This window comes from Neolamprologus brichardi, chromosome 14 (assembly GCF_056152115.1).
Source record: "Neolamprologus brichardi isolate AB-2024 chromosome 14, ASM5615211v1, whole genome shotgun sequence".
Taxonomy (NCBI): Eukaryota; Metazoa; Chordata; class Actinopteri; order Cichliformes; family Cichlidae; genus Neolamprologus; species Neolamprologus brichardi.
Genome location: NC_142117.1, coordinates 28,669,367 through 28,690,788, shown reverse-complemented (window position 1 = coordinate 28,690,788; position 21,422 = coordinate 28,669,367). Strand labels below are relative to the sequence as shown.

At 39.6% G+C, this 21,422-nt stretch overlaps 1 protein-coding gene across 1 annotated transcript; it reads left to right on the top strand.

Annotated features, from left to right (window-relative positions):
- Positions 1-1,407: 1,407 nt before the first annotated feature.
- tada2a (transcriptional adaptor 2A) lies at positions 1,408-20,566 on the top strand. Its single transcript, XM_087851075.1, has 15 exons — positions 1,408-1,526; positions 1,932-2,038; positions 2,120-2,179; positions 2,272-2,363; positions 5,914-6,071; positions 6,498-6,586; positions 7,355-7,427; positions 7,530-7,593; positions 9,473-9,516; positions 15,177-15,287; positions 17,391-17,462; positions 17,883-18,015; positions 18,436-18,479; positions 18,843-18,922; positions 19,394-20,566. The coding sequence occupies exons 1-15, from the start codon at positions 1,502-1,504 to the stop codon at positions 19,577-19,579; spliced, it is 1,338 nt and encodes a 445-aa protein (XP_087707201.1). The 5' UTR covers positions 1,408-1,501; the 3' UTR covers positions 19,580-20,566.
- Positions 20,567-21,422: the final 856 nt, after the last annotated feature.

The following is a 21,422-nucleotide window of genomic DNA, read 5'->3' as shown; positions in this document are numbered from 1 at the left end:
TGTTCTTGGACTGTTGTACATGTATGGCAAAAACAACAATAAAGAGCTGTCAGCAACATTAACAGAAATTTCACCTTTAATTTGTCTCTACCTGTACCATTTATTATTATTATTATTATTATTATTATTATTATTATTATTATTATTGTTATTATTTCAACTATTTATTTATATTCTTGTTTAAATTTCCTTTCCTACATTTAATAATTGTTATATTTATGTGTTTATTTATGTATTTTGATTGCCTTTTTAATAGATGTGTTGTGAGCCAGCCAGGTGCAAGGTCAACCCAGACAGCAGACAGTGCCTTTGAATACTGAAGCTGAAATGCTGAAACACAAGAAATATGAAGAAAAAAAAACATACAAAAATAAATATAGTACAATATAATCGTTATTGTAAGTTTTGGTAGGTCACTACAAAGAAAATAAAAAAATAAATGGGGAAGTGACATTAAAATTAAAATAATTAACATGATTATATAAATATATATCAGTCTTATTTTTTCAGCTGTTCCTTTTAATTAGGGGTCACCACAGCAGATCATCTGCCTCCATTTCACTCTACCTCTAGCTTAAAGTGGTTGTATATCACCTGCACATTAACACCAGTGAGACAACGGAGATGGTGGTTGACTTCTGGAGAAAACCAACACCTATCATACCAGTGAACATCCATAGTTTGGATATCAGGGTGGCGGACACTTACAAATATCTGGGGGTTCACCTTAAAAGTAAATTGGAGTGGTTTGATTACTGGTCCAAAGCTATGTACAAGAAGGGTCAAAGTTGGTTTCTGGGTCTTTTGGATCGTGCAGGACATTACTGAGGACTTTTTATGACCTGGTGAGGTCTATTGCAATTTTTTATGCAGTTTTCTGCTGGGGAGGTGGCAGCACAGAGAGGAACCAGAAACAACTTAATACTCTAATGAAGAGGGCCAGCTTTGTCATGGCCAGTCCTCTAGCCACAGTGTAGGACGGCCCACCATACTTGTGTATGTATTATCATTCCCACTGCACTTTTTATACATATATTTTGTTTTGTTTTTAAATCTCTGTGATGTGGCTTTTAGTGTATATTAGTGTGTGTATATAGTATATTTTCTACAAAAATGTTTTAGTCTTGTATTTTATTGATTTTTGCATTTTTAAAAGTATTAGCTTTTTTGCAAGTCTTGTTTTATTTTCTGTTTTTATTGTTTTCTAATATATAATTACTTCACATTTTGTCTCTGACCCTTGTGCTGCTGTAGCAAGTAAATTTGCCCAGTGTGGGATTATTATAATCTCTATATATCTAGCCGTAATATAAATACCAAATTATTTTACATGTACATTTCTTAGTTATCGATCCTCCTTATAGAAAATATCTAAGGGGAGTATTGGGCTATCTGAGCTCGATTAGCTGTGCCTTCACAATCAGGGTCACTTGCGAGCTTTGAAAAATAGATGGAACCTAAACGTCGAAGCTGTTATTAAGTTTCATTTAAACGTAATCCTATGGACCGCCTAGCATCTTTTGCAAGTAAGTTTTAGTAATATGTCACAGATACACGTATCCACTTCAGCTATAAAGTGTTATCATCTATCATTTTTGGGGTTATTATCTCAGGTTAGCTATATTAAGCTAGCTCTGCTATGCTAACATTAGCGTTAGCGTGCAGCGATGCTAACACGGTGTGTTAACTACTTTAACAGCCTTTAGTGCCTTTTGTTATTGAGCTGCTTTTCAAACGGTGATGAAACATTATCATACATGGCGCTTTAAAGTTAGCATGTGTGGTTTAGCTTAAAGCTCGCTGTAAAGCCTAATAAATTGAAATCTGCAGTCTTGTTTACATTGTAAGCTTATTTCATGTAAAGAAATGTCAGCTGATTTCTTATACAACCCTACCTGGTGACTTAAAGTGTTAAAATCACGTGATTTCAGATGACCCCTCCGATAAACCGCCATGCAGAGGTTGTTCATCGTATCTGACTGAGCCTTATATCAAATGTGCAGAATGTGGACCCTCACCTTTCCTGCTGTGCCTCCAGGTGAATCGGTCACAAAAATTGTTAAATTTACCTGCAGACAAACCCAGTCCGACTGAAACTAAACATTTTGTTTCCCTTCAGTGCTTCACCAGAGGATTTGAGTACAAGAAGCACCAGAGTGATCACAAATATGAAATCATGGTGAGTGAAATAAAAAACAAACAAACAAATAAAATCTTATCCAGTGTGGCTGTCTTTCAACATCAATGTTCATCTTTCACCCCGTTATGCAGACGTCAGATTTCCCCGTGCTGGAGCCTGGGTGGACGGCCCAGGAAGAGATGGCCCTGCTTGAAGCCGTCATGGACTGTGGCTTTGGAAATTGGTTAGTATTTTCTAGTTGTTTGGTGAGATTTCCTCATAAACTACATACACATGTCCTTATTTCTTAAAAAGCCTGAATGCTAAGATTATGGCATGCAGTCCAGTTTCCAGAGGTGGGGTACAAGCTAAACAGGTGATTGGTCTGTGGCAGGACTAACACAGAGACAGATAACTGTGCACACTCACATTCATCTACTGTCACTTTAGAACAAGTTAACCTAAAAAGCAGTCTCTGGACTTTAGGAGGAAGCCAGAGTATCTAGTATCTTGTCTAGAGTATCTAGACAAATCAACAATGGCACATGGAGAACATTGCAAAATCCACACAGAAAGGCCTTATTTGGCCTGTGGCTTCGAACACAGCTTCTACTTGCTCTCAGGCAGCAAAAATAACTACTAACTATTTTCCAACATAAATGTTTCATTTAATGGCAATTGCATCTCTTTAAGCTAATTTTTCAGATCATTGTGCATAAAAAAAGCTCTAAACAGCTGTTACCGACAGTAACAAAGATAACAAATGAACGAAATGTTGCAGAGAATTTCTTGTTTGCTTCTTTGTCTGCAAACTTCTACACAGTCAGGAGTTAAGCAAGCAAACTTGGCACATAGGTGTGACTTAGAAACCTGCAAGTTCTTATCTATATCTGATGTTACAATGTTATGTTGCTTAGGAATCACCTAAAAACAGACAGTACATGTTGGCCTGTTTATGCTGTTGACTGGCTGATGTACTTAATCAAACTGAGAAAAGTTTTAAAGAAATGTTAGGATGGGATGTTATTTTTGTAAATAAATAGGAAATAAATATTGGACTGATTGTATATTTATATAGAGCAAAATGTAACATCTATGTATGGTTAATGGCCCACTGTCTACAATTGTATTACTACACCTGTCAGCCTGACACAGTCCACCCCTCTTCTGTGTTTAAATAAAAACTGGTATGCAAGGTTTTGTTCAACCAAGTGCACACCCGTATAGTAAATGAGGATTTTAGAACATAACTTTTCATAATAGTTGCATTAGGGCTGCTCAATTAATCAAATTTTAATCTAAATTATGATCTGGGTTTTCAACGATCATTAAAAATGACTGATTATAAGCACCTCCCTTGCGCTTTACTCTCACGCTGCTCTGTGTGGCAAATCGAGCGCACCTCTCTGCATTTCGCACAGGCGTCACAACAATTAAGAGGACCCGAGGAAAGCTCAGAAAGCTAAGCAGAAGTTTCAAATTCAAATTCAAATTCAAATTCAAATTTTATTTGTCACACACACACAACCATACACAGTATGACATGGGGGTGAAATGCTTGTAGCTGCGCAATGCCCGACCATTAAATGACAGAAAAAAGTTTTACAGTATTTACAATTTACTACAAAATTTACAAATTAACTTAGGAATTTACAGTAAAAATAAAAATAAATAAAAATGTGCAAACAGCAGAGAGAGATTATAAAGATTATAAATTATAGGAAATTATAGGAAATGTGTGGTGGTGCGTGTGGTGATGTGATGTGTGTGAGAGTCCAGTCTTATAGTGATGTGTGTGGGAGAGTCCAGTCCTACACCTGGTTCAGGGCCCGAATAGCCTGGGGGAAGAAGCTCCTCCTCATTCTCTCTGTTTTGGCCTTAAGGGAGCGGAAGCGCTTCCCAGACCTCAACAGTGAGAAGAGTCCATTGTTGGGATGGGAAAGGTCCATCATAATCTTCCTAGCTTTGGACTTGCACCGCTTGGTGTAGATGGACAGCAGGTCAGGGAGCTCTGATTGAATGATGTGTTCGGCTGAGCGCACCACTCTTTGCAGATCTCGTCTGTCCTGCTTGGTGCTGTTCCCAAACCAGGTGCAGATGTTTGCCGTCAGGACGCTCTCGATGGTGCAGCAGTAGAAGTTCTTGAGCACCTTCAGTGGCAGATGGAAGTCTCTAAGTCTTCTGAGGAAGAAGAGACGCTGACGGGCTTTCTTAACCTGGGTGTTGATGTGGCAGGACCATGACAGGTCCTGAGTGATGTGGACACCCAGTTATTTGGAGAGGAGAGGATAATGGCTGCTGAAGAAAGAATGCAGTTCAGCAACTTCAGTGGTGTGGAAACATGGGTTCGTGGAGTCAGACGTGGATCAAGTAGACATAGTGTGTAAACGTTGCTACGGTGTCGTAGCTGCACCACAGAGCAACTAAACATAGATGTTTACATTTTTCATTTATTTTTTATATTGCAAACATTTGCACTGTTATCAGTATTTGCACACTATTTTATATTATTTTTTGACAATCTTTAAAGCCATTATTCAATACATTGTTATTGTTAAATAAATATTGTCAAATAATCAAGATCTTAATTTCAGTGAAAATAATCGTGATTATTATTTATGCCATAATTGAGCAGCCCTAAGTTGCATATTTATGGCTTCAAATCCCATTTGCTTAAGTACATTTAAACAGTTTTTTATCAAACATTAAATGTTTGATATAATCTTGAAATACTGTAAGCTTAACTCAAATGATGTAACATTGTTACTGTAAGGGTCACAATTTGGTGATGTTGCCATATTTGATTTTATGATCTACTTTTCTCAGTGTGATTAAGTTTATCAGTTTCTCAACATCATGAATTGGCCAAACAGTACTGTAGCACAGGCCTTTATTAGTTGTTATAAAACAATAAATTATAAAACTATAATTTATATCAATTATAGAGCTGGCTCCAGGCTAGTGCTATAATGTTGACCCATGTAGAGTTAACTGTCTGTTAACGGTTGCTACAGATCAAGTTGCCTCTCAGCTCGAAGCTGTTAAAACCCTTCCACGCTTTCATGCACAGGGAGAGAAAAACACGAAGGAGGAAAGGCTGAACAAGGGTCACAGTGCAGTCACCCATGTTTGAACTCAAGCTCACTAGTAGAAAAACTAGAATATCAGGAGGTGGCCTCCTTCTCCCAGAGGGTAGCGATGTGCCAGCTGATTAATAGATTAAGGTGTAGATGAAATGTATAGTTGTTTTTTGTGCAATGCATTGTAAGTTCATATCCATGTATCTTGCAAATTCATTTTTTCCTCCTGTTTCTGCTCAGCTTTCAAACTCTGATGATAAAGAAGTTGCTGTTTTTCACAGAAAATGTAATTCATTAGTTCAATTCTGATTTCTAATTATGCCAAGCCTGCATAAGACTGAGACCTCTTCCTATAATTCCTGCTCTTTTAGCACACTGAGTTTCGTAGCTTGGAGGTTGAAACTCTTGAGTTGGTGTCACCACTCTGCACCACTGCATTCACAAACTGTTCTGCTTGATCACAAGTTAAATATTAATTGTTTGACTTACACGCCTGGTGATTGAAACTCAAATGTTTGATTTGGTGATGCCTTGAAAACAAAGATGAGGTTTTAGGACATGGTTGAAGTTTCTAATGAAGAACATTTTTTTTCTCCCATAAAAAGGTGTTTGAACCATACAGTGCCATAACTATAGCCTTAGTTGGCTAAACGTATCATATGAAAGCCTACAGTTATTTTTGATCTGTTCCTTCTCCCTGCTTGTCTTCATCAGGCAAGATGTTGCGTATCAGATGCGGACTAAAACCAAAGAGGAGTGTGAGAGCCACTACATGAAGAATTTCATCAATAACCCACTCTTCTCCTCCACCCTGCTCAGCCTGCGGAAAGCAAAAGACTCTCGTGTTGCAGAAGGCGCTATTCCTTTTAAACGTAAGGACCCACAATGTTTACTTCATTATTAAAAAGTGTTTAGATTCAGTTTGATTGTTTATTATTATTATTTATTATTTAGTTTTATTAAATATTATTCCAGGTTTCATTATGGGCCTTTAGGGCATCTAGAAGAAAGTTTTACATATAAAATTTAAAGCCACCGGCCCGACAGTTGGGCAGAAGCAGTTGGTGACTGAGGATCGTGTCTCATTTCCTGGCGGGCTTCAGGTCTCCATCTGTCACAGTGTTGACTGCTCCACAAGCATTTTAACGTCTTATTCTTGCATCGTTTGACAAATTCAAAGTAGAGACAGACTGTTGTTACGCGTCTGACTATAAAATGCACAAAATTTGGAGGTGGTGCTCTTTGTTGATCTTTACATTTTTAAGCTTTATCTTGTTAAATTTTCTGTGATGCCACAGCGAGCGACGATCCCCCTCGGCCCACATTTGACTCGGTGCTGTCCCGCGACATGGCTGGATACATGCCTGCCAGAGCCGACTTCATGGAGGTGAGGGAACACATTTGTCCTGTAGCTGATTGTGTGTTTGGATGCATGGTAGTGCTAAAGTGCACAGAATAAAGGTATGTGTGGAAAAGATAAAGGTGGCTCATGAAGCACTTAAGTGGCAAGTTACATGAGTTAAATGGTAAAAATGGTAAATGGCCTGTATTTATATAGCGCTTTTACTAGTCCCTAAGGACCCCAAAGCGCTTTACACATCCAGTCATCCACCCATTCACGCACACATTCACACACTGGTGATGGCAAGCTACATTGTAGCCACAGCCACCCTGGGGCGCACTGACAGAGGCGAAGCTGGCGGACACTGGCGCCACCGGGCCCTCTGACCACCACCAGTAGGCAACGGGTGAAGTGTCTCGCCCAACGACCGAGACTGTCCAAGCCAGGGCTCGAACCAGCAACCTTCCGATTACAAGGCAAACTCCCAACTCTTGAGCCACGATCGCCACATTAATTTTTAATGTGTTATATTTGTTTTGTTTTGGCCTTTAAAACACATATTGTGTTAATGATAACCTGCTCCAAGTGCTATGGAGCAGGTTATCATTAATCTTTCCCTCATCCCGGATTAGTCTCCCAGTTCCTACTGCCGGAAAACTTAACCACAGCATGACGCTGCCACCACCATCCTTTACTGTAGGGATGCTTTCCTCCAAGTTCTGGGCATATGTAAAAGGTCTATGAATCTTCCTGTTGTTTGATTTGCTGTTTAATATTGATAGCCTTTTCCCTTATGTGTCCATTCTGTTAAAGGAGTTTGACAACTATGCAGAATGGGATTTGAAAGATATTGACTTTGTGGATGATGATTCAGACGTCCTTCGTGGTGGGTTACATTTTGTTTTATTGACAACTAAACAACAGTGTGAATCCCAGCATTTACATTACAAAACCTATGAACTGTGTCGCACATGTTCTTGTTTTTCAGCACTGAAGCTTGCAGTTGTTGATATTTATCATTCAAGATTAAAGGAGAGACAACGGAGGAAGAAGTAGGTCTCTTTTAATTTATTATGGGATAAAAAATTAATTCGATGTAATGTAATGACTCCAGTGTGTCAGCAGGTGGCATCATGAGCCTTTATTGTGGAGCCTCAGTTTCCACAGATACTTCATTATACTTTCAGGTTGAATAAATGCATTTCATACTGTATTAAAATTAACAAGGCTAACAATTCCAACATCCTATCTACACCATTTAAATATTAATGATTTCATTACGCTAATACATTTATAACTTCTAATCTAAACCTTATTATTTTCTTAAAAGCTTTTTAAAGACACGAATCCTGAGAGGGATTGTCACAAAGTCAGCAGCGTGATTATAATTGCATATTTAAGCCTTTTTCAGGCTCTCATTACAAGCCGCAGGGAGTCATTCAGGTGCAACTTACAAGCTGCGGGAACTTCTATTCAAACCCTGAATATATTTTTGGAAATTGGGAAAATGTGTCTGTCCCCCGGTGAACGACGTGCATGCCAAGCTGCTTGACATTTTGCCCAGTTTTAGTCGGGCATGGAGAGCATTCTCAGCAGAGGAGAGTTTGGAATATGTTTTGAAGCTCATAGAAAATGTACTGTGCACAGTTTACTTGTAGCTAATCATAGAGGCTACCGGGATCACACCCCCAGCTCACGCTCATCTCACAGTCCACTGTAAATCCCAGTAATACTCAGTTCTGTTGTATGTATCTCACATTTATTGAGTTAAGTTTGGTGGGTAGAAAAATATAGATAACGTTGCATATGTAGCAGCAGTTAAAACAGTAAAACCCATTGTACCTAATAAAATGGCAACTGGTGGTTATCATTAGGTACTGGAAAGCCCTCAAATTCAAGTCACTGTGGGCTGCAGGAAATCACAATGACTATTTTTCTGTATTCTGATAGATGTAATAAGAAATTGAAGTCAATTTTAAAGATTTCAAAGGATATTAATCTGCCTTTAACACATTAGCTGTCATTCTTGGACATACACGGACAAGCGTTGCTGTGGCGTATCCATCACTAAATCAACTTTTAATGACTTCATGCTCCCTGAGCACGCTTGGAATGGCATGTCTGACTAGGAGGGAATGAGTGTTTTACAGCTCCCTCATCTGTCCCTGAAACCCGGTTTTATCTCTGCTAACTTGTAGCTTGTCAGAAAGGCTTTTAAGATCAGAAGTTGAGCTGAACCTCAAAGCACACTTTTTAGCATAATTGCAGGTTTTGAGGGCCTAAAGGCCATTTAATTTATTCCCCTCAAAACAGGCCTTTAAATAGTCATGAAAAGCCTTGAGCTTAATTTCCAGGCATCCTAAATATTCCTCCTTCATTTATCAACAGGGCTGTTGGTTTTAAAGTGTTTCTGTATGTGGTTGAAAAAGATGTTGTGAAACTCAGACGTGAAAGTAGGAATCTTCTGAATGTTTAAAAGTATAAAAATTTATTGCTTTTATACTGTTATAAGTCAGTGAATTCATTTTCTGTAAGTAATTGTAAATGTTATTGTTCCTAATTTAATTAACATGGTAAGTTATTTCTGCTTGTTATTAAAAGCTTCAGTGTATTAATGCGTAATGTCGATGCACTCAGTGTCCAGTTTGTTGGGTACAGTGCAGCTTGGACGTCATCACAAAGATCAGCATGCTCAGTTTTTGTTGCAGATTACTTTACAGAGGATTGATTCAGCTCTAGGATCAGTTTGGAGAATGTCGTTTGTGGGCTGTAATGCAGAACCTCATTATGATGTAATGTGATGGACACGAGCACACCAAACTACAGCCCTGAAAATGATCATATAGTTGATATGTACTGTATTTTTAACTTGCCAAAGTGTAGCGGAAGTCAGAAAATAAATGTCTACATCCATGTCTTTGTTTCTTTCAGGATAATCCGAGACCATGGATTGATCAACCTGCGGAAATTCCAGAGTGAGTCCTCTTTTGAAACACTCTTGGGCTTGGCTGCGACAGTATTCATAGCAGCTCAGGGAGACATGCGATATCTGGCAGCCAAATCGACACCGAGGGTCTCTATGGATGCATGCAAATAACTCCGCTGTAATAACCACCGTTAACCTCCACGGCCCCTCTGGTAGCTGATGTGTGGCAACTGGCCGCGCTTGTATTTACAGCGAAGGGTACGAATAGCCTGCGTTGGCTCGAGTGTGCCGCGGCATAATTGCGATCACAGTGCGGTGAGCTTTGCTGCCATAATGGCTGAAGTGTGTCAGGAGAAAGAGAGCTGTTTTTATTGATCCAACCGTTACAGGTTGGGTTTCAGCGAGCTCAGTAACGTAATTCTTTGCATCTCTGGGGTTTTTTTTCATTGCACAGCGAGAACTGCTGTGAATGGATTTGTCCAATTAGAGCGTGTCTTTTTAAACTATGTGTGACCACCCTGCCCTTCGTTCTATCTCCATGTGTTGCTCTGTGAAATTGTCTGTGGTTCGGGAGTTGAAGAGTTCTCCCCTCATGTTTTATTTATGTATCCTCCAGCCTCCAGTTAGCCCTCCTTCCTCTTTTTCCCTTATCTCCCCAGTCTTTGGAGACAAAAGGGAACTCAGAGTAGCTGTAGAGCTGCAGACTGGTTGTCATGGAGACTGTCAAAGATTGTGTGTGTGTGTGTGTGTCACATGCAATAATGGAAGCAGTATCTGAGCCCAGGAGGCTCACGGTATCATGTCTCAGTGACTGCTGGAGGCAGAATGACCAGCGTTGTTGTTTCAGGACAGCGATCTGTTTGACGTCCTGTAAGAGCTCGCCTCTCTGAATGATTCAGGTTGCGTTGCTGTTTGCAGTCAGAGTTTTGTGTGCCGATCATGTGAAACCACACACAGGTCCAGCATTGATGTCTCCTCGGAGATATGAACATTTTTCCTTGTGTTGCTCAGAGCATGACTTCATCTGTTTAGCCTGAGATGTCAGCTGATAATTAGCTCTCGCAGGCTGGTGTCTGACGATGGAATTTGACCCTGACACACACACACACACACACACACACACACACACACACACACACACACATCAGCTTTCCTCGGTGGCTTTGACACTTGTCTGTTACTCAGCAACACGGGCAATGCTTTCACATGAGCACAACAAGCGCTTTCAGAGTGAGAGCTAAACGTGGTGTATACACAGCAGTGGGGCGTTACTGTGACAAATCACAGGAACAGGGTTGCTGATTCTGTTTAGTTTCATACATTTATTTCTTCCTGTAGTGCTTCTTGACTACACTTTCAATTAGAAAAGATAGGGGACCAAAACTAAATTTAGAACTGTTGCATTAAAATGATTGTTGGCTTTGAAACTTGAATCTTTTGGCCCCTTTTGATTGCACTGTCAAGTTAAACCATCGGCTGTATGCTAGCAGGACAGTTTGTATGTATTCAGCATTTATAGCTGAAGAAGGCACGCTGCAGCTTTGTACAGAAATGTGTGAATTCATTTAGGCTGTTTAGATTTGAATTAGATACGAACACCAAATAGTCATACACAGAAAAATTGTTCAGGTTGTTCAGTCTCCTCCTCCGACTGATGAAGGTTGTCTGTGTGGAAATTACTCAGTCTCAAAACACTTTTGTTAAGTGACAGACTGTGTGCAAAAACAATTAGTGAGTGTACCGCCTCTGTCCGACCTGAGCAGTCTGGAGGTGAAACTGCCTTGAAACTCGCCATTATTTACTTGTCTGTAGACAGGGGGCGGGGCAAATTAAAAGAGAAACCTGAGCCCTTGACCCTTGCGATGAGGGTTATGCAGTGGCTCTGTTATTGCTGTGAGAATCATTTTTCCAAATGGTTTTTGCTCACTTGTCTCCTTGGAGTGAAGAGTCACTGCAAATCAATAAAGTTGATCTGAGTGTTCACCTTAATACTGTGATAAAGCATTTCTGTCCTGGTCTCTACTGTGATGTAATGAAAATGATGTGAGTCGTTTGCTGTGGCATTTGCGATCTCCAGATCTCATCCCTGCTGAACATGTAGTGGACAGCGGTCGCGCGTCATCGTAAAAGCAACAGATAAAGGGGAATATCTTTTTATAAGGTATTCCATCTCTCCAGTAGAGTTTCCGAGACACAGACAATCAGTCATGCCCTTTACTATTTTTACTATTTTTCATCTTTGAGTTCTTTTCTTTTATCTCTACCACCGTCCCGTTTTTGGAGAAATCCTTTTTTTTCTTGACAGCCCTGAATATTTTTGATCAAATACTGATATCATTTTATTACAGCCAACCTTAAACAAAACAATGTTTAATTCATTGTTCTTCAGCACATACACTGAGTTACAGATGAAAGTACAGAACGGGTGTACGCTGATGATGTGTGGTGACATTGACAACCAGCAGTCTGAGGGAACCTTTAAGTTCCTTTAAAAAAGCTCCCGGGACTACAGTTCTCAGGAATTTTAGGCAAAATGTGTGCAAACCCATGGAACGTTGAAAGTGTTCTGTTGGCATATTATAACCCAGCACAGTTTAACTTTTTTTATTTAAACTTGTCACCCACGTTCAGCTTGTAATCACAATTCTCAAAATGTTTTGAGGGATTTTTTCCACTTGAATTTTTTCTATATATTGCTAGTTCAGGACAACTGTTGTCTCACGGTGCTTTATATTATGATATTATATATTTTCAGTTCAGTGTTTGTCGATCCCCAGGATATGACAGTCACATATGGGGAGAAAGAAAAACTCAGTTTTAACAGAGAGAGACAGCCATCTGTCACAACCTTTTGGGGAGAAGGATGAAAACAAATGGGACAAAACAAACAGAAGGAGACAAAAAGTGCATCAAAAGAAGTCCCCAAGCACTTTTGCTGAGGTCTGTTTGTACCAAGGTTATTATCGTTAACGAAAACTAACGAAATAACGAAAACTAGAAGTGAAAAAACATCTTCGTTAACGGAAATAAAAATAAAATCAAAAAAAGGAAAACTAACTAAAACTGTAATGAGTGTTCACAAAACTAACTAAAATTAACTGAATTTATAGCAAAAATGTGATTAGTTTTCATTGATGTGTGCGTGTCATACAAGAGTCAAGGGTGAAAATGAAGTTTAGTTTCCAGATTTTTTTCTTGCTGTCTAATTATGCCAGCAGGTGGCAAGTACGTTAGTCGAGTCGTCTGTGTTGCTGCTCCGTCCTCGCGCAGAATCATGTCAGGAAAAGTCGGAAGAAAGCGCCAGAGTCCAATTTGGGATTACTTTGAATATGACTGTGTTTTGGATAAAGCAAGTGTCTTGTATTGGAAAGAGACAAATTATGAGGGACATTTCTAAAGGGAAAAAAATCCCACAAACCTTAAAGTGCACTTGAAAAGCTCACACAAGAAGGCTAACCTAGCTTACCTTGAGAAGGTAAGGGAGCACACTCAACCCTCATCCCCAGAAAACAGAAGCTAACCCCAGGCAAGGCAGCGTGATGCATCCCGAGACAACAGGACGGGGATATCTACATAACTGTGAGTCAATTACCTTCAAAAAGTTTATCAATTCACTTGAACCAAAATTACGAACACCCGGTGCTGCGAGAGCTAATAGTCTCATTGGGGCCAAGATATACATTTTATAGTTGCCTGGTATCAATGGTTGCTCATCTGCCTTTTATTTATTTATTTAAAGAACCCATAGGTGGGAATGTGAGTTGTCTGTCTCTGCATGTTAGCCCTGCGACAGACAGGCGACCTGTCCAGGGTGCAGCGTATGGTAGCTGGAATAGCAACATACCCAAGGATAAGCAGAAGAGAATGACTGATATGATGAAACTGGGATTTGTTACACTTAATTATTGCAAACACAACTAAAACTATAACTGAAACTAATCAAAACTAAACTGAAACTAAGGATTTTCAAAAAAATAAAAACTAAACTAGCAAACAATTGGTAAAAACTAATTAAAACTGATATAAAATTGAAAATCTGAAGTCAAAACTAAATAAAAATAAAAACTAATGAAAATTGCAAAACTATTAAAACCCTGGTTTGTACCAACACACCTAAGCAGTGGTTCAGGTTAGCAGACCCCCTGCAGACTATAAGCTTTATCAAAAAGGAAAGTTTAAAATCTAATCTTGAAAGTAGAGATGGCATTTGTTTCCATAACTCAGAGTTCGTCAGACCCATTCTGTGAACCACGTGTAAACCTGGAAGCTCAGAGCAAAGAACTCTGTTGAGATGATAAGATGCTATTAAGTCTTTAAGTTATGATTATGTCCGTTCATTCAGTAAGTTATGATAGGAGAAGGATTATAGGGGCAGTACAGTGATCCAGTGTCACCTCTTAGATAGAAGGTTCTCTGTTTAAATCCACCTGCTGGCTGTGGACCATGTGAGGATGAATGGTTATCTGTCTCTAGCCTTGTGAAGGAAAGGCAAACTGACCAGAGTAACCCTGGCTCTTGTGATAGCTAGGATGAGGTGTTGTGGACTGTGAGTTTAGAAAAGGTGGATAAAATTGTGTTGTTTTGTTTTTTTGTTTTTTGTTTTGGGGGGTTTTTCTTCTTTTTTTCATGGAGCAACAGCCTTGGATGCTGTTTTGGAAAAACAGAAAAACAAGAAAAACACACAAATCTGTCAGGAATGCAACTAAATAACTGGAACCTAATCAAAAAACAACATGTAACGTGTTTTGTTTTTCTTTTTTTTTAAAGCAAATCTGAAAATTATTGGATAACAAGGTTTTAGCATTAAAAATCTAATTTAGATTAAAGAGTTGCTACTTCTTGCTTACAGTCAGTCAGTCTGTCCCACAAGGGAAATATTGTGTTACGGCAACAGGATCAAGATTAAAAGTGGTACAGTCTACAGAAAATAAACAACATATTAAAAGTGCCACGGGTGCACAGAGAGAGCCTTATACTGTGAGAGAGTGCAAACATTTCATACATACAACAGTGGTTAAAGAAAAACAACCCCAAAACAACAAGAGCTCAGTTAACAAAAAGTAAACAGTGAGACTGAGAGATGTGCAAGAGAGTAGTGTAAATTGTAGTAATGAATATGTAAAAAATTAAGAAACAGTTGCAAGAAGGTGTAATAAAGAAATGTCTGTGAAATCCTTTGGCTGACAGGTGTGTTCACCTGTCAGAACAAGAACGGTTACTGTACAGTTAACCCCTACAAGAACACGAATAAATGATGGTAACTAACAGTATTGTTACTTCAGGGCAGCTATGCCATAAGCCTTACATTGGGTTGTGGTCAGATAAATCTGTTAAGCACTGTTTGCATGGATGCTGAGAGACCATACAGGCCATTTAGTAGCTACAGGATGCAAATTCTCCCCTTGCACCAGCTTCAGAGAATCATAGCGGTGCATCTACAGGGTGACTGTGATAAATGTTGGTAATATTTACATGCCTATATGCACAGCATTGATGCAGAGCTGCAAGTTGACAGCTATTCTCTGGTGGTTAACTGCAAAAAAGAAACCAAATTACTTCACCTAGAATGGAGTAAAAAAAACCAAACTGCTCACGTCTAAAAGTGTCTGCTGGGGATATTTTTCTTTCATATTTCTGTTTTATATTTGTTTGTATCTGCCTGCCTACTCACATCTCTCTCTCTCTTTCTCGTCTCTCTGTCTCCGGTAGTGCTGGAGCGATGCTACCCAAAGGAGGTGCAGGAGCTGTATGATGTCATGAGAAGATTTGCCAGAGTGGTTGGACCAATTGAACATGACAAATTCATCGAAAGTCACGCATGTCAGTATCTGGCTGAGTTCACATGGCAGGATTACGTGCAATTTAAGCAACAGTCACAAACATAGAATCGATTTGACCAGTTTTTGCCACACTGTCTCAGCATCACACAGACGATCGCAGCGTCAAGGGAGGTTATTTTTAATCTTTGTGGGAAGGTAATGCCAGACCCCTTCCTGTTTTTCTCTCAAAGATTCCCACGTTTCCACTATGTCTGTGTACAAATTAAAGAAAATTCTAACACGAAATGTCTTCATTAGTCAGCAATGCTTCTTGACACAGGCTTATCAAGTTTTTGAACCTCCGCTGTCATTTGGATATCTCTTAAATTGGCATCTCACAGACAGTTGCAGTTTCCTGGCAACCAGCAGGGACTCCAGGAAGTTGCAGTTCATTGCAAAGAAATAGTCAAGCACCTACATGTCTTTAAACAGCAGATTTTTATTTTTACACTTCACATATATTAATGTAATTAGTCAGCTTTGGAAGTGCTGACTGGATTTTTTTCTTTTTCTTTACATAACTGTTGGACGGAGCCTGGTTAGCTGTTTCCACTTGTTTACCATCTTTATGCTAAACTAAGCTAACTCTGCTCTGGCTGCAGTTTGACAGCCAGCACACAGTTAGATTAAACAGGCATGTATTAGGTTGGTTTCAGTCTTCTTAACCTTCAAGTTGAACTCTAATCCTGCTACAAGAAAAATCGTAACTAATCTTTGGAACAACCAGGATTTCTTAATCGATTGATTACTCATAAAATGTAGTATAATCAAAATCACTTTTACAGTTATTGAGCAACACATTCTCGCTGTTAGCTCTGCACAAAACTGGTGAGCTGTCCAGGGTGTACCCCCTGCAGCCGGGTTAGGCTCCAGCACCCAGTGACCCTGCGTTGGATAAGTGGAAGATGGATAGACGAACTAAACTGATAACGTTATTTTTTGAACCACACTAATTAGTCAGTCATAGCGCAGGTTACTGATTTCTTTAAAAAAGAAAAAGAAAAAACTCAGGATAGTAGAAAGACCTGCTCTTATGGTCAAGGACTTACAGTTGATGTGAACCGTGCATCTATTGCAACAACTTTTATAGGACTGCAGACAAATCATTGCAGAGATGCACAAAGCTAAAACTACACTGTTAATTGGTTCACAGTAGGACAAAGTGTCCATGCATGAAGAAAATTCAGGACTGTCCCTAAAGGTGGGCGTGCTGCAAAGTTCACAGTGAGAACAAGTCCATTGCTTAAAAAGGAGGGAAAAAAACCACCAGCATCAACATCAACGCCTGCAGGATTCTCTACAGTCTGCTGAAATCCATGTTCATGTATCTGTGACTGAAAGCAGTCTGCAACAGACCAGCTGGATGTCCCATAACAATTCCTTGGCAGTGTCCTGAAAAGCAGTGCACACAAATAAAGCTTGTTGGGGCTTTGCTGTCCATGTTTGTATCTATTGTATCAAAAAAAAATCAGGACACCAGTTCATAACCCGAAGTTCAGGAGAGGCTAGGTGATACAAAAAAGACAATGACCTAGATAAACAACAACAAAACAGTTCAAAACTGGAAAAATTAGAGTCCTGGGCAGCAAACAGGTTGCTGGTTCAGATCTCCTGGTCCACTGCAGCCTTTCTCTGTCGAGTTTGAATACTGTGCATGTAGGTTTTCTGTGTACTCCGGCTTCCTCCCACAGTCTGAAGCTTGGTAGATTAATTGATGGTGTTATATTGGCCATAGATGTGCTAATCTGAATATGAGATACTAAAATTATGTAATGGAGCTTGATGCTTCTAAATGGGGTTTTGGGGGGGGAGTTACTCATGTCATGAAAGTCATAAAAAGTTCGGTAATCAATTCAGACATTGATGTTCTCTTTTGTGTCTTTCTCAGTAGTCCTCGAGCCATCCGGTTCCCAGATGTTGATTTAATTTTTTATGAATGCTGTATGAAACTGTTCTGAGAAGCACAAAATGCTTACTCATCGTGCTAAATGAAATGTGAACTGCAGCTGTGTGAAAGTGAGTTCAGGGATCTCTGCAACAGTCTGCACAGGTTTGCTTTTAACTGCCTTCATCTCTCTCAATCTCTCTCTCTCTTTGTTTCCAGTGGAGTTTGAGCTGAGGAGAGAGATCCGCAGGCTGCAGGAGTACAGGAAAGCAGGGATCAAGTCTTTCTGCAGTGAGTCAAGTTTGACCTTTTCTTTCCCTCCTCCCTTGAACAAAAACTTCATTTTAAAGTTGTGTGCATAAGCAGGAAAATGTGTTTATATTCAGGCTTGCACTTTATTTTTAGTTCAGTTCAAATCAATTATTTTTTGCTGCACCAGCAGAACACTCACAGTGTTTGGATCATTTTTGGAATTTTAATCTTGGACCAGCTTGTTAATGTGTGCCACGGAAAGACTAAAAGTGTGCAGGCTCCTAGGGCTTTTCTTTGGTATGTGGACTGTTGCTCCAGCAGAGTAAGAAGTGTGAGGGTGTTAGCTTGAACTGTGCGAAATTGTAAAGGACATTTTTGGCAGTTTCTGATAAACAGCGTAGCAGTTTCGAGTCGCAGCCCTAATTTTGGATGCTCTTTGTTCACCTTTCTGCGCAATAGGTGCCAAGGTGTACGAGCGGGTGAAGCGAATGCGTGAAGACGAGCGGAGGAAGAGGACCATGCTGTGTGACGTGCTGCAGTACATCCAGGATGGCAGAGCCTGTCAGCAGTGGCTCAGCAAACAGGCTGCAATGTAAGTCTCTAAACTCCCCGCTCGTAGCCCAGCGTGTAATAGAAGGGCTGGTGAAGCTGCGCTCTCCGGAGACGCTGACCTCTGTCATCACTCCCAGCACCGGTCATGCTGAGATGAATCGAGCTGTATTATAGAGCATCTCGCTTACACCACAGTCTCTGCTGTATTTTTAGTCCTTTTAATGGGTCGCTGCTCCTCTTGTTTTCATCCTTTTCTTTGGATGTTATCCAAGTTCTTCCAATTATTCTACCTTTTAAAAAAAACCTTGAATGCTATGATTCATCTTTTCTGGTTGATGATCCAGGAGTGAGAGTAGTGAACAAAAGCCCAGGGATGCACTGCATGTGTGTGTGTGTGTGTGTGTGTGTACATATATAAACATGGCAGCCAAGATAATAACACTTTTCTTAATGATTGCAGAGATGCTGGAATCACTCCAGCTGTCACAACAATCACAGTGTCAGGTACGGCGTTTCTTTCCACCTTTCCTTATGTATTCTGTCCTCTCCGTGGCTCCCGGCACATTAATGCAAACAACTTCTCCATTTATCTGCTCAAAAATAGCCCCCTGCTTGCATATTTTTCTAGCTATTTTTGTTTCCCTTTCAAATTAACTGCCTTTCCCTAACCTCCAGAGCACAAATGGGACGCACACTCCCTCATGGCTATATTTACACAATTTGCACAGCGTAAATATTTGTTCGCCCGTCTCTTCGATGCAAAGGAATTAACTGCATGTTGCCAGGCTGCTATTATGTTCTCTGAAGTGTGGGCTAACATTGTGGTGCTGAATTTCCATTTGACTGTAGAAATTTTTTGCTCCACAGCAACAGGTAGGCGGAGCGCCCCACCTCTCAACCTGACCGGACTGCCGGGAACAGAGAAGCTCAACGAGCGGGAGAAAGAGGTAAAGATAGGGTCACGCAGATGGAATAAGGGTCAATATGCATTAAGTCGTGTCTCATTAGTCATCTGCTTACACATTTATGTCAACAACTTGGCCCTGGCCTCTCTTAATGACTTCCCTCTGTCATGGTTTGGGTCTCCATTTTGGACAGTGGTGTTGGGAATCTTATCAGAAGTGATGGAATTATGAACACAGAAAAGTACAGTCAGATTTGGATCCATCGTGGAATACTATCTGAAAGCATGTGATTGGCTTAATTTTTTCAGCTTGACAATGATGCCAAATACACTGCCTTTGGAATAAAAGCATGCCCAAGTTGGAAAAATACATAAATCACTTCACGTATTTTCTTAGAAAAAGGTAAAGAAATGAGAGTTGGCTCAAGACTTCACTGTATTTACCGGTGTGTTTGTTTTTTAAAGCTACTCTCTCCCTCCGTTTCTAAACCCTGTATTTATTTTGTGGTTGTAGCTGTGTCAGGTGGTGCGGCTGGTACCGGGCGCCTACCTGGAGTACAAACAAGCTTTACTTAACGAGTGCAGACGGCAGGGCGGGCTGCGGCTGGCGCAGGCGCGGGCGCTGATCAAGATCGACGTCAACAAGACTCGCAAGATCTATGACTTCCTAATCAAAGAGGGTTACATCACCAAGGCGTAGGAGTGTTTGACCACAGTGGGAAGTTCGATCGTGGTTAGTGTTAGTTTGTTTTTAACCTTGTAATGTTGTCAGCTCAAGTTTTGTAAGACGTTCAGATTGTTGCTGCTTGTTATATTATAACATTTGTTATTGTGTGTTTTAGTTTAAATGTACTCAAGTCTTGTATAATTGTGAGAAGAACAGGGGATTGTATTAAAATGATGTATTTATTTCTCCTGATATAAAGTGTTAGAAAATGACCTGATGTACATGTTGATATTTTTAAACTGTAAAAGAGCCGCTTGGATTAAAATTCTTGGTAACTTAGTTTACTGTAGGTTTGAATTAATAAGCGGATTCATTTAGTGAAATTAGGAACCAGAGCACCATTTGGTCATAAATGTGAGGCTTGTCGAAACCATACAATTCAGTAAATTTTATAGTAAAATTATATTTATAACATGAATATTTAGTTTTTTTTCTTTAAAAATCTTTTTTTTTATCTGTTTTTGTACTTCCTAATGGAGATCCGTTTGCATTTGCAAAAAACAAGTGATGAAAGGAGCTCTTTTATAAAGTGAGTGGTTTTTCAGGGCTGCTTATAGAGCAAGGTAACTGTTGTTTTTTTTTAATCAGATGTTGGTGTGAGTGGTCTCTGCCCATTTAACTAGTCCTGGAAAAACACACAAACTATTCTAATGATTGTCTAACCATGTCTTTATTGGTTTTTACTGAGATGTCAAAACTCATTATTGAGGAGGAAGTCATCAAATGCTGTTTTTATGGGGGAAAGAGTATAAAAAGAAAACATAATTTCATTGTAATTTTTTGGAAAGCTGCAGAGGTGAAGATTGTATAACTGGCACAAGCCACAAAACTGCAGCAATGAGGGTTAAAATGATAATAAGCAGCATCCTCTTCAGGATGTCATGGCTGTTAGATTGGATGTAGTTTTAATTAATGCAGACAATAAAATCAAAGTCACTCGATTACTCAGCTGAACCTTCCTTCTGTGTATCAGTCAAGTCTCCATCCCACTGAGACCTGAGCTTTTGTTTGGGGTTGATTTATTTTTATTTCACCTAGCTATTTGGGGATTGTTTGTCCTCACATGGGGACAGTTTAGTTTAAAGTAAAACACAATAAAGCTGACGTTATTTGACAAAGTATAAAAGACTATAAAAAGAGTATAAGGTGCAGAAATATCAAATTTTAATGTCCCCATATGAGAACTTGGGGTGTCAGGAGGGCATGGGGGGCACAGAATAACATCTTTAGCCTGCTTACAGTTGCATCTTCAAGCCGCTTGGCAACCCCAATCCATAATAATAATAATAATAATAATAATAATAATAATAATAATAATGGATTGCATTTATATAGTGCTTTTCAAGGCACCCAGAGCGCTTTACAATGCCACTATTCATTCACTCTCGCATTCACACACTGGTGGAGGCAAGCTACGGTTGTAGCCACAGCTGCCCTGGGGCAGACTGACAGAAGCGAGGCTGCCATATCGCGCCATCGGCCCCTCTGGCCAACACCAGTTCCATGTCACCACCTCCTTTTTTTAATGCTTACACATACAAGGTTATACCGAAACAGACTGGTAGGTCACAAAAAAGAGCCATCCTCCAAATATAAATTGAAATGATTATCTTCCTTTTAATTAAGTTGGATCTGCTGAAATAAGTTTGAGGCAAACTCAAAGAGGAGAAACCACAGAAATGTGCAGAGTCAGTTTATGCAAGATTGATTTAATTTTACAAATAGTTTCATGAACTTAAATAAATTCTGATTAGCTTTTATTGCACTTTAGAATTTCTCATATAATAAATACATTATTGTAGATTTCTTTCAACAG